The sequence below is a fragment of the Oryctolagus cuniculus genome, chromosome 2 (assembly GCF_051225735.1).
Source record: "Oryctolagus cuniculus isolate XC-2025 breed Fujian yellow rabbit chromosome 2, ASM5122573v1, whole genome shotgun sequence".
In the NCBI taxonomy this organism is placed as follows: Eukaryota; Metazoa; Chordata; class Mammalia; order Lagomorpha; family Leporidae; genus Oryctolagus; species Oryctolagus cuniculus.
In genome coordinates this window covers 120,513,341-120,526,102 of record NC_142868.1, presented here as the reverse complement: position 1 = coordinate 120,526,102, position 12,762 = coordinate 120,513,341, and the positions used below count along the sequence as shown (strand labels likewise).

Below are 12,762 nucleotides of genomic sequence, written 5' to 3'. Positions count from 1 at the left end.
TGCTACAGAGGAGGCTCCAAGCAGAAGAACATGGACGGAATCTGTGCTCAGTAAACCTGGGAAAGCTCTGTGTGGCTGTGTGGAGTCCTTGCCTACAGACAAGACGGAGTGGCCTAAATTCTGCTCGGGGAATTCCAAGAGCGCACAGAGCTGCTTCTTTGGGGGAATGTGAGAAACTTTGGTGACGTGGAGGTTTCTGGTGTAGATGTAGGCCTGTGTCTTAGCACAGCGTCACCTAGACAGTGCTGAATGTCTAAGAAAGTTTCACTTTATTCCCACGATGATGAGGCAGCTCTAGAGGAGGACACAGGCTGAGCAACGTTATGCAGTTTAACCAGCGGCTGCAGCACCCGGATGGGAGCCCTTTGTTGTCTGCCCTGGTCCCTGAGCTTTAATCTCTACTTGGTCAAGTGCCAGGCTAAGGAGAGGTTGTGTGACCCGAACGGTGAGAGCAGTGGGGGCCCTCTAACACAGCTTGTGCCTGGGAGTGGTGGGGTGGAGCAGGGGGGCTCAGGGTGAAGGCGGGGTGGGCAGGGTAGAGATGGGTTTTGAAGCCTTAGCCTCAGTGCCCAGAGGAGGAACTGAGGGCGCTCGTACGGGGGATTGGAAGGAGACGAGGCGTGGGAGGCATCAGTCCCTAGGAGTCTAACTGGGAGTTTTCCATGTCAGGGAATATTCTTGAGCCAGAACTGACTTAGGAGGCAGACAGGCCAACTTAGTAGAAAAGGCCAACTTAGTGGCTCAGAGCAGCTGCCTGGGTTCGGATCCTCATCCTGCCACGCTCTAGCACTGTGAACTGAGCAGTTAGTGGACATTTTCTGTGCCTGAGATCCTCCTTGGTAAAAGGGGCTGATACAGGGTTGTCGGGAGGATTGATGTGTTGATTGAATGAACCCTGGGAAGAAAGGACACCATGTCTTCGGCATTAGTTGGGTGTGTGGATTCTCAGTCATCCATGCTAGCTGGGAATGGAGATGGTGTGACTGTGTGCCATGTAATAAAGAGCCGATTCTTCCAACTCTGCTTTAGTTATCTTGTCTTCTGCTGACAGTCTGCTACAAGGTTTTTGAGTCAGAAAGATGAGTTGAACTCTACTCATTCTCTTGCTTAATGCTGCCTTCAATGGAAGAATTAATGAACCGAGAAGGCAGGAGGGAGAGAAGACACAGACACTGCTGTTAGTAAACTAGGGGAATTTGCCTACGATGATAATGCAGACAAATGCGGGGGTCCAGGTGGGAAACGGCTCATCCGTGTCGGTGCTGTTTTTCTCTAAGATAGGTTTCTTGCAGTGTCCACTAGGGGGCTCTGTTGCACCGCTTCAGACTTTTCTTGGCTTATGGAGCCACTGAGGTGTCCCTTGTGGGGGAGTTTTCCTCCTGTTTGTTTTCTACCTAAGACGTAGAAGCTACATGTAGGAACCTGGAGTGAGGAAAATGTAAAAAGAGGTTAGCTGTTAAGTAAGATAATATGGTATCAGCAGGGCCAAAGCTGTTTTGGGTTCTTCCCGCCATGTTCACCTTAGCATCCTCCAACCTTCCACTGAGGTGGGAGAGGCATCAGTCTTTACCAGCAGTTCTTTTTTTAATTAATTAATTTATTTGAAAGAGTTACACAGAGAGGAGGGAGAGAGAGAGCACAATCTGTTGGTTCACTCCCCAGATGGCTGCAATGGCTGGGGTTGGGCCAGGCTGGCGCCAGGAGCCAGGAACTTTTTCCAGGTTCCCCATGTGAGTGCAGGGGCCCAGGCATTTGGGCCATCCTCTGCTGCTTTCCCAGGCATATTAGCAGGGAGCTGGATTGAAAGTAGAGCAGGGGCCAGTGCTGTGGCGTAGTGGGTAAAGCCACCGCCTGCAGTGCCAACATCCCATATGGGTGCCGGCTGAGTCCCAACTACTCCACTTACAATCCAGCTCTCTGCTACGGCCTGGGAAAGCAGTAGAAGATGGCCCAAGTCCTTGGGCCCCTGCACCCACATGGGAGACCCAGAAGAAGCTAATGGCTCCTGGTTTCAGACCGGCCATTGTGGCCATCTGGGAAGTGAACCGGCGGAGGGAAGATCTCTCCCTCCCTCTCTCTCTGCCTCTGCCTATCTGCAGCTCTGCCTTTTAAATTAAAAAAAAGACAAACAAACAAACAAAAAAACTTTAAAAAAAAAGAAAAGAAAAAGAGGAGCAGATGGGAATTGAACCTGTACTCATATGGGATGTTGGCACTGCATCCGGTGGCTTAACCTGCTACAACACAGTACCGGTCCCATCTCTGGTTTGTTTGTTTGTTTGTTTGTTTTTTAAAAAGATTTATGCTTTTATTTGAAAGGTAGAGTTACAGAGAGAGAGAGAGAAAGAGAAATCTTCCATCTGCTGGTTCACTCCCCAAATGGCTGCAATGGCCAGAGCTGGGCAGATCTGAAGCTAGGAGCCAAGAATGTCTTCCAGGTCTCCCACATGGGTGCAGGGGCTCAAGCACTTGGGCCATCTTCTGCTGCTTTCCCAGGCACAGTAGTAGGGAGCTGGCTCAGACATGGAGTAGCCAGGACTGGAACTGGCACTGCAGGTGGCAGCTTAACCCACTACTACTGCGCCGGCCCCTCTGCACTTTCTTTACGGCCTTTTCTCCACATGATCTGACTTTCCTGGATCAGAACGGTTTGAGAAGGGTGGATGTCCAGTGGCTGCTTTGCTTATACTTGGGAGGCCCTGGTTGTGGAGGCCAGTTTGGTGCCAGGGACTCTGTGTTTTGGTGGCTCACTGCTCCTTTTTATTTGTTTATGGTTGGCTAGTTTTTAAATAGTTTTGAAATTATGTAGTTCAAATGAGTAAATAGTGGCAAGTTTCCTTCCCCATTTCCCAACTAACTAGTTAACCATATCTGGAGGCAGCCAATGTTAGAAAAAAGTCGTGTGGCCTTTCAAAAAATCTTATTTATTTAATTATGTGTATATGTACTTATGGATTTTCATTTTATTTGAAAGGCAAAGAAACAGGGGTGGGGTCGGAGAAGAGAGACAGAGGTCTTCCTTCTGCTGGTTCACTCCCCAAATTACTCACAAGAGCTGGGCTGGGCCAGGCAGAAGCCAGGACCTGGGAAGTTAGTCTGGGTCTTCCAAATGGGTGACAGAGTGAAGTCCTTTAGCCATCACCAGGGTGTGCATGAAGGAAGCGGGGGTTAGAAGTGGAGCTACAGCCCGGGCACTCCACTAAGGGATGTTGGGGTTCCAGGTGCTGCTTCACCTGCAGTTCCATGGCACCCACCACTGCCTTTCCACAGTGACCGCATACTTTAATATGTGTTCTGTCCCTGCCTTTTCTGTCTTGGGGATCATTACATGCTGGCTCACAGAAGAGCTTCCTCGTTCTTTCCTCTTTTAAAAATAACTCTGCTATTCATTTTATGGCTGTATAACAGAACACTTAACTGGATCCCATCCAGTGGACATTTATGTTTCCAGTGCTTTGCTGGAAGGGAATTACTGGATCAGAGGACAAGCAAGCATGTCTGATTTTGCTAGATGGTGCTGGCCTGCCTTCTGTGGGCTGTACTCATTGGTTCTACCACCAGCATATGCAGGTACCTGATTCCCAACAGATCAAGTTTACCAAATGTTTTTTCTCTTAATGTTATCTCATGAGTATGTGTGTGAACATACAAATATTGGTAAAGATCATGCGTGGTTGTACAGCTGTCCCTTGACATCCCTTGAGGCTTGGTTCCAGGATTCTCTGTGGATACCACAATCCGAGGGTGTGCTAGTTCCTTACATAAAATGGGGTACATAACCTGTGCATATCCTCCCGTGTACCTTAAGTCATCTCTGGCTTACTTAGACTACCTAATGCAATATAAATGTTGTGTAAATCACAAATCGCTGTTACACTCTAGTGTTTAGGAAGTAATGACAAAAAGGTCTGTCCCTGTTCAATATGGATAGAATTTTATTTTTTCAAATATCTTTGAGCTGTGCTTAGTCGACTCAGTGAATATGAAATCCAGATGCAGAGAGCTGACTGCGGTTAATTCTCATTGCTGAATAGTGTCCCATCGTCTGTGCGTGTGAGAAATATGTTTGTGTTCCTGATGGGCATTTGACTATTCTGTTTTCAGTTATTGGAAAAGTATGGCTGTGAACATCTTATAGATGTATTTTCATGGCCATATGTATGTCTGACAGTTGTATATCTAGAAGTAAAATTGCTGAGTGGTTAAGCATAATTTGTTCAACTTTACAAGATGGACTAATCAAACATTCTCCACAGTGTTCTTGCCAGTTTACCGTCCATCATCAGCGTGTGAGAACATTTTTGCATCCTAGCCACGTTTCATCATTAAACTCATTTTTGTGTAGTGATAGTTTGTAGACACAATTTGTGACTAATGAATTTGAGCATCTGTTCAGTGTTTATTAGCTATTTGGTTAGGGTGTGTGTGTATGTGTGTGTGTGTGTGTATTGAGAGAGAAATGTCTTACATCAGCTGGCACAGTCCCCAAATGCCTGCAAATGGCTTGACAGGACCAGGCTGAAGCCAGGGGCCAGGAGCTCCATCCGGGTTTCCACGTGGGTGATGGAAATCCAAGTGCTTGGGCCATCTGCTGCTGCCTTCCAGGGTGCATTAGCAAGGAACTGGATTGGAAGTGGAACAGCTGATACTCAAACCAGTGCTCCGGTGTGGGATGCCAGCAATTGCAAGCGTAGTTTAGCCCACTGTGCCACCATCCCAGCCCCTTTTGTGAAACACCTGTTCAGATCTTTTGCCCATTTTTCCGTTAGGTTGTGTGCTATTTTAATACTTTGTGGAGTTGTTTATATATTTTGATGTGGGTCCTTTGTTAGATATCGGCTTGAAAATGTCTCTTTCCACTCTGAAGAAATCCTGCAAGGCCAGTAGTGAAGCTAAAAATAGCTAGGAGTGGGGGCTGCTGGGACTAGTCCTGGAGAGTCTGTCCAGAAGTCAGCCTGTCATCTGTGGTGTTGGAGACGTGGAGAAGTCCTTCCTAGAAGCGCTTGACTGGTTCAGGCAAAGGGAATGCGTCAGCAGAGGCCTCGAGGAGTGACAAAGCTTGGCCTTGGGTACGGAAGGAAAGCCAAAAGAAGGGGGGAGAAAGAGGCGACAAGAAGCTTCACAGACAATCAGAATCTTTTCATTGCTGTGTGGGAGAGGAAGCTTTGGCTGTCATTTGTCCAGTGCTGCCTGTGCCGGTTGCTTCTGGTCACCCCAGGACCCGATCCTCTTGCCTTGGGAAGCTGGCACTCACTGCTTCTTTCCATGCTTTGTCCTTCAGGTGTGGTGGACACAGGCCTGTTCATCAACATGGCGGAGAGAGTCTACTTCGGGATGCAGGATGGCTCCGTGACCGTGCGGGAGAAGCCCTTCTGCTGACCCCACGAGGAGCAGATGTGTTCACCTTGGTCTCCAGCCCACAGCCAGGGTGGCCGTGCCTGTCCAGGAGCCTTTGCCTTAATGTATGGGGGGTGGGGGTGGGGTCTAAGCCCAGTCGTCTGCAGTATTGTTACTATGTGTCTTTTTAAACAGAGAAATTTAAAGATATATATATATATATTTTTACTATGAAAAATATTCAGTTTTTTATAAAGTAGAACTTGATTTCATGTTTTATATGAAACATTTACCAAAAAATAAATAAATAAAAAAGAATAGGGCAAGAAGGGGGAGACTGTCTTTAAAACCTTTGACTTGAGCCTGCTGGGTTTGCTGAGAAATGAATATCAGAGCTTTTTTTGAAGCCGGTCACATGAAGGACCTGGACAGCAGTGATCTCCTGATGCCTTACAGCATGCTTGGTTTACTTTTCTGCCACTCTCTGTGTGTTTTTAGTTCGTTCTCATTGTAATCACGCACAATGCAGTTACTTCTGAAGATGAGGTTTACAAAGTCCGCTGAGTGGAACAGTGTGACGTTTGGTGACTTGGGATTGGAATGTAAACTCCCGGGGCAAATGCGGTGGCACCTTCGCTAAGATCAGGGCTTTGTTCAGACCCCTGTTGTTGGAAGCAGTTGGCCGGAAATACTTGCCAGTGCTGCCAGGGCACTGCTGTGAAATGTGAAATAGTTGTTTTTTTTAAAATCATTTTCTTTTTGTTGTTACTTATTTTTCTGTTGCTTTATTATTACTGGCATGGTTTGGCATCAGATGTCATCACCTCTTTATGTTCTTTGAAGGTTGGAATAAACAGTGTGGTGCCATTTTGACTCTTGGTCTTCTCTACAGAATCGGTTGGGAAATGGGGATCAGTATGGCTGATATTTGATAACGGGTGGAATTCACTGGAGAAATCTTGAGCCGAAGAATACTTCCTTTATTTCTGGGAGAGCTTGCTTCAGTTGCCTAAGGAAATGCTTGTTCCATAGACTTCTAACAGTTGAACAAAGTCAAAATTCTCAGTTTTATATGAATCAAAGCTTCGTTAGTTGTGAAAGCTGATAAGCCACAGAATAGGTAACCTGAAGTTCCTTTGTAGTGCCCCCACCCTGTGAGCTCAGACATCTGCCTGACAAGCAGTGAGCTGCCCAGAAAACAGTGTCACGGGCGCAGCTTGGCGATAGCTCTAGGGCCTCCCTCAGAGGAACCGTTCTGTTGCCAAAGGCTTTCTGCTGAGAGCCTGGCTCCTCTGTGCTAACTTTGCACGATGCTTGCACAGTCATTCCCCCTGTTTTCCGCCTGTTTTGAAGCTTGAACTATTACTAAATTCCTGCTGAATCACGTTGCAGAATAAAAGTTAATCAGGACTGACTGAGCATCAGAGACTTCTTGTTCCTTGCCACATTCCTTGGTTTTTGCACTCCCAATGTGCTCTTCAAAATGTCTCATCCTGTGTTAGGAAACCTGCTGTTAGGAGTGCATTGTTTTTCTTTCAGACTGCCTTTGGTAGGGCAATAATTTTTGCACAAAACAGGTATTAGCTCTTAGTTGAACACTTGGTAGAGCAAGTTTTTTACATAATCCTTTAAAACTTTTGTGGCATGGATTTAATTCAGGGATGAAGATGAAGTTAAACTGGGTTTGTGAAAAACACCTGCATGCTTCATATCACATGTAAATTTTCTGCTGGTTTGTAACATTCACACCTGTGACTCAACAACAAGGTCTGAATCTTAATATGAGGTTTTTCTTCCCTTGAAAACAAACACCTGTGATACTCTAGGCACAAGCAAAACAGTTTGCTCCAGAGACAAAGTTTGCTTCAATAAAATAGTTATTCAATGTGATTCTGCTGGAAATAGGACAGAAAAAACAATTTGCTTGTACCTGAGATCAGTTTTGAGAGACTCAGGACAAGCAGTAAGTTTGGGGAAGCTGCCGCACTTCTGGGAGGCACCTAGGAGAAAAATCACTTGGATTCAAATAAAATTAATCATTTTTGGCTTCGGCTAGTACTTCTTGTAAAGTTCTGACACTTACCAAGTTTCTGAGCTCCCATCATGGACCAATCCCTGGTGGGCACTAGGGAAATGGAAGGGTGGGACACACATGAGCCAGATACTGCCTGTTTCCCAGCTGCTTGCAGCCTGGTGGGCAGGTGGACAGGTGCGCCACGATGGATGAGTGTGGGATGCTTGAGGGGTTGTCAGCACCAAGGGCGGGAGGGTGCCATCAGCAAGGAAAGTGGTTACTGTGACCCTGGTGGCAGTGTAGGCCATCACTACTGCCTACTGCTACCAAAGCACTTCTAACCGAAGTTAAACAATGGCCAGTTTGTGGTGGAGGCACAGGGCTGAAGAGTTAGTTGCAGACGTAGCCAGTTAGTGAGCAAATGAGCTAGCCTCGGACCCCTGGTTTCCAGGTCGGGGGTTTTATAGACTCTGGGAGGATTCTCATGTTAACTATAAGAGGTGCCACGGATGTCACATTGTGACTTCTTGTGGGAAAATTCCAATGGATTCAGGCAAGTTTCAAAGAAAAGCTAATTTTAGAGGGATCCTTTCAAGAGGCTGACTTATTTCCAGAGAAGAGCTTTGCTTTAATGTAATGTTTTTAATGTGCTGTTTCAGTAGCGTCCACCTTTTGTCTGAAGGTGGTGAGGAGGGGTAACGAAGATCATATCTGAGTGCTGTGTACCAGGTACTGTTCTGGGCCTTTGCCCGTTGTCCCACGCAGCTTTACCTAGCGTCCTCTCGGTTTGCAGGGTTCAGAGAACCAGGCTCGGTTTAAAGTAACTCATCACACACTGGGAAGCAGGCTAGCCTTCTCTGACTCCAGGCCTCCTACCTGCTTCAAGATCAACGTCACACTTAGAATAGTTTGTGTTGCCTAATGTGTCCATCACTTGTAACTTGAGTCACAAGTCATTTGTTAAAGAACTGAGGCTGAGCTGTTCTCTGGAACACAGGGAGGCAGCCTGTCGGGTGTCCCCCGCCTGACAAAAAACCTCCCTTAAAAAAAAAAAAAACAAAGAATTGAGGCTTGTGAATGGTGTGCATCTGTTTGTACAGGCCCATGGCTAATATAATTCTATATTCTGAAGGCCGTTCTTTAATGGGAGAAGAAATAGAACAGTGCGCACGACCTTGGGTGGGCCATGGGAGAGCATCTGTCACTCTGGAGTGAAGCCTGACAAACATCGCTGTTTCTCCTGTCCCATGTGGTTGTCTGCTTTTCCTCCTTTTCTCCCTGCGACAGAGGCACAATGACAACCATAGGCCTCATTAACCTGGAAAGGGATGGTTATGGGTAAGGAGTGTTGGTTCCTTTGTATCCAGAAAGCGTTCAGGAGCACACACATGCTTGAACAGAGTTGGGTTTATTGGCCCATTGAGTGAGAGAATTCACCTGCTGTGCGTAGTGGCTGGTGTCTCAAGGGTGTCACCTTCCTTGGGCTCAAGGAACTGGATGTTGTCGGAAAGCTAGATTGTTCTGTGACTGAGTGTCTTAATTTTTTTTTAAGATTTATTTTTTATTTAATTGAAAGGCAGAGTTATAGAGAGAGGAGGAGGAGAGAGAGAGAGAACGAGCAAGCACGCTTCCATCCACTGGTTCACTCCCCAAATGCCTACAATGGATCTGTCTGGACCAGGCTGAAGCTAGGAGCCTAGTGCTTCCAGGTCTCCCATGTGAGTGCAGGGGCCCAAGCACTTGGGCCGTCTTCCACTGCTTTCCCAGGCTTATTAACAGGGAGCTGGATCAGAAGTGGAGCAGCTGGGTCTCCAACCAGCACCCATATGGGATGCCAATGACACAGGCAGGGGCTTAACCCACTACGCCACAACACCAGCCCTGTCTTGATAATTCTTAGCTAGAAGGTAAGAAGATGGAAGAAGGCTGGAGCTGGCAATGATAAAGCAGCAGCAGGTGCTCCCTAGCCAGGATGGATGTTTGGTCACTTCTGTGACTTGGACAGTGTTCAGGTTTTGTCCGTGTTGAGATGATTCGGTTGTAGCCTTGTTTTCGTCTTCATCCACCGTGGACTCAGATGGCTTTGTCTGATGTCGATGTTCTGTGAAATGGTGTGGGTGGGTGCTGGGCCTGACTGGTAGAGCCAGGCCAGTCCCTGGCTGTCGGGCAGGATCTCTCTTTCTCGGGATCCAGAGGTCCTGGGCATCCCATAATCAGCCCTTCAAGCTCCCCTTGTTTTAATTGTATGTAGCACTCACTGTGCTGGGCAGTGGGGTGGAGGAGTTGGGCTGCAGATACCCTGTGGTGTGGCTCCAGCCCTGAACTCATTGGCACCATGACAGTCACTTCTTGTGACTTCTCAGATGCCTGACTGCTCACTTCCTGTCACACCTAGCAGCTGATGCAGACAGATTTAGGATTGCATCAGCCTTCACTCTCCACTAACCCAGCAATCAGATGGTGTTTTTGACAGAGGTTCAGTGCCTTTGTGTTTTTAGTAACTGGGTTGTGTTGCAGGGCAGCAAAACACTCCAATATAGTCTAGCATTCAAATGTGCCCCAGGCAGCCTCAGAAGGTAAACATCTAGTGGGTCTTTGTGGGGGGGGGGGTGTGATAGTTCCTGAGGGCAGTGAGGTAGAGGCAGAGTTCAGAGGGAAGAAAAGGTCTTCCCTGGCAAGGCAACTCCAGCGTTGTGTGCAGGCGCATGGTGCAGGCCGATGGACAGAATAAATCCGGTGTTGAAACCTGATTCTGCTATCACCGACGACCACCTCTGCTCAGCAGCAAGGTGGGAGAGGAGGAGCTCTGTCCCAGAGAACTGAAGTCTCAGCCCCGTGGAATAAGACCCCTGCCCGTCCCACGGATGACAGCACTCCATTTTGATGGTGTTCCAGAGTTTCAGATCAGAGAGTTGTGCTCACCTTCATCTTACTTCATTAGCTGTCCTCAGCGGAAGGCAAGGCCCGGCTGCAGTCACTGATGGCTTCAGAAGCCTCAGCCCCTGTTCCTCTGTGCCAAGGGTGCTTCTCCTGTCCTTTGTGAACCTTTGAAAAGCACTCACAAAGCGAGAGCCCGCAGCTGTTGGCACCAGCTCAAATACGGTCAAGAACAGCACTCCTTAGAGGAGTGTGAGCCTTATGTGTGATTTTACATGTTCTAGTCACCACACTCAGAAGGTAAAAAGAAACAAGTAAACTTAACTCCAGATAGCTAAAATACTGCTATTTTAACACACAATCAGTATTTTACATTTTTTGGCATTTTCTTGAGAATGCTGTGTGTATTTCACTTGAGATGTCTCGTTGGACCAGCCCCATTCAAGGGCTCAACAGCAACCTGGTGAGTGACTGCAGTACTGGAGGTCACAGAACCAGAATTCAAGGCCAATCCTGGCATGGCCCTTGTTCTGGCTTATTTAAAGCTCCTCTGATTTCTTGGAGTAAGCCTGGGGGTTCTCCTGTGGTCTTAAGGTGTCTTCACAGGTGGGCGCCGCCCACAGCATCCCACAACTACAGAGGTGGCTGCGGCTTGCTCGCTCCCCGGAAGCTGCCCCTTCCCTGGGGTCATGATGGGCAGTAAGATGGCATCTGCCAGCCGGGTCGTTCAGGTAGTCAAACCACATACCCCATTAATAAGGTTCCCTGCCAGAAGAGACAATCCTAAACCCAATGTGTCTGAAGTTTGAGATCAGCTGGACTGCCGTGTCACTCTTCTGCAGTTGCACAGCAGGCTAAGGAAGTAGACCACCGGATTTGCTGATGGATCAGGGGCCACCGGACACTGCCGAAATCATTAAATCATTGCCTCAGAAGTACAGAAGGAAACCTGTACCTCAAGAAGAAATGGAATTTGTCCAACGTGGAGATCCCGAGTAACCGCTGCTCATCACCAGACAGAAGAATTGTCTTTATAATAAAGGACTCCCCAAATGACAAGTGAAAAATTGTATATTAAATAGCTTTAATAAATATTTTGTAAAAATAATGAAATATAGAAAGTTTAGATAAACACCCATATCTCCTAATTTGTGGATCTTGGTCAGCTTCTCTATGAACTTACCTAATTGTTTATGTACTTTATACATACTAAAGTATACATAAAAAAAAAAAAAAAAAGGTGTTTCCCAGGATCACAGAAAGTTGAGTCAGATGGAGAGCTACCCCAGAGGGTCAACTCAGTGGCCCCACTTGAACTGAGACCTTCATCTCTGCTTCCAGCAGATGACCTTGACCTTAACTCCAGGAAAGAGTACCATCCCTTCAGCTTCTAAACTAAATGAGTGTTTTAGTTGACAGTAGGCTAGTTTTTCTAAGAGGTAAGCATGATGATGTTAATAACTGTTAGAAATCCCATTCTTGTGTGTGTGTGTATGATATTTTCCGTAATAAAATTGCTGAAATGGCTTGTCAATTTTTGGAATTTACCAAAACAAAACCTTCCATATAGTATGTCATTTAACTTTACTTGGGTGTGAGTATGTGTGTGTGTGTGTATGTGTGTGTGTGTGTGTCTTCTACTTGGAGATGTCAGGGAAAAATCCCAGAAGTAGGTGGTTTTCAGTTGCATCTTTTTAAAAACTGTGCAGTGTTTTTACAAGCTTTATTGAGATATAATTCACCATACCTAATTCACACATTTAAAATATACAGTTCAGTGGCTTTTAATATATGCACAGAATTGTTCAACCGCCACCACAATCAGTTCTAGAACATGTTCATCACCCCAGAAACAAAGTCACTCCATATTTCCACCTAATCACCCTGACCCCCAAGCTCTAGGCAACCATGAATTCACTTTCTATGTAGCATTGACTCTTCTGGACATTTCATATAGGTGGAGTTGTATAATATCTTACATCTTTCTATTTTTAAATTTATTGTTATTATTTGGAAGGCAGAGAGACAGAGACAGACAGATCTTCCATCCCCTGGTTCACTTGCCAAATGTCCACTACAGCTGGGGCTGGGCCAGGCCGCAGCCGGGAGCTAGAAGTTCAATTCAGATCTCCCATGTGGGTGACAGGGACCCAACTATATGAGCTATCACCTATTGCCTCCCGGCTGGGATCAGAAGCAGAGGTGGGATTTGAACCTAGGCACTCTGACCTGGGATGCAGGCGTCCCCAGGGGCATCGTAACTGCTGTGCCAAATGTCTGGCTGTTCTTAATCAGCATAATGTTTTCAAAGTTCATCCATGTGGTAGCATGATTCAGCGCTTTATTCTTTTTATTGCTGAATATTTATGATCTAGATGTGCCACTTTATTAATCCATCAGTTGATGTTTATTTGGGTGTTTTCCACTTTTTGACTACTATGAGTAATGCTGCTACAAATTCTTGTACATGCAAATTCATGTACAAGTTTTTGTGTGGACTTATGTTTTCATGGTCTGGTATTTTGTTGTTCCTC

General features: G+C 46.4%; 1 protein-coding gene and 1 pseudogene across 3 annotated transcripts in view; both read left to right on the top strand.

Annotated features, from left to right (window-relative positions):
* RPIA (ribose 5-phosphate isomerase A) overlaps window positions 1–6,204 on the top strand; it is a 32,416-nt gene extending 26,212 nt beyond the window's left edge. For all 3 annotated transcript variants that reach the window (XM_089326130.1, XM_002709617.6, XM_089326131.1), the window contains one exon: window positions 5,282–6,204. In XM_089326130.1, coding sequence (XP_089182256.1) covers window positions 5,282–5,379 — 98 coding nt within the window. In that variant the 3' untranslated portion in view covers window positions 5,380–6,204. The remainder of the gene's footprint in view (window positions 1–5,281) is intronic.
* Window positions 6,205–9,991: 3,787 nt separating this feature from the next.
* Window positions 9,992–11,692, top strand: LOC149128029 (alpha-ketoglutarate dehydrogenase component 4 pseudogene; annotated as a pseudogene).
* The last annotated feature ends 1,070 nt before the right edge of the window (window positions 11,693–12,762 follow it).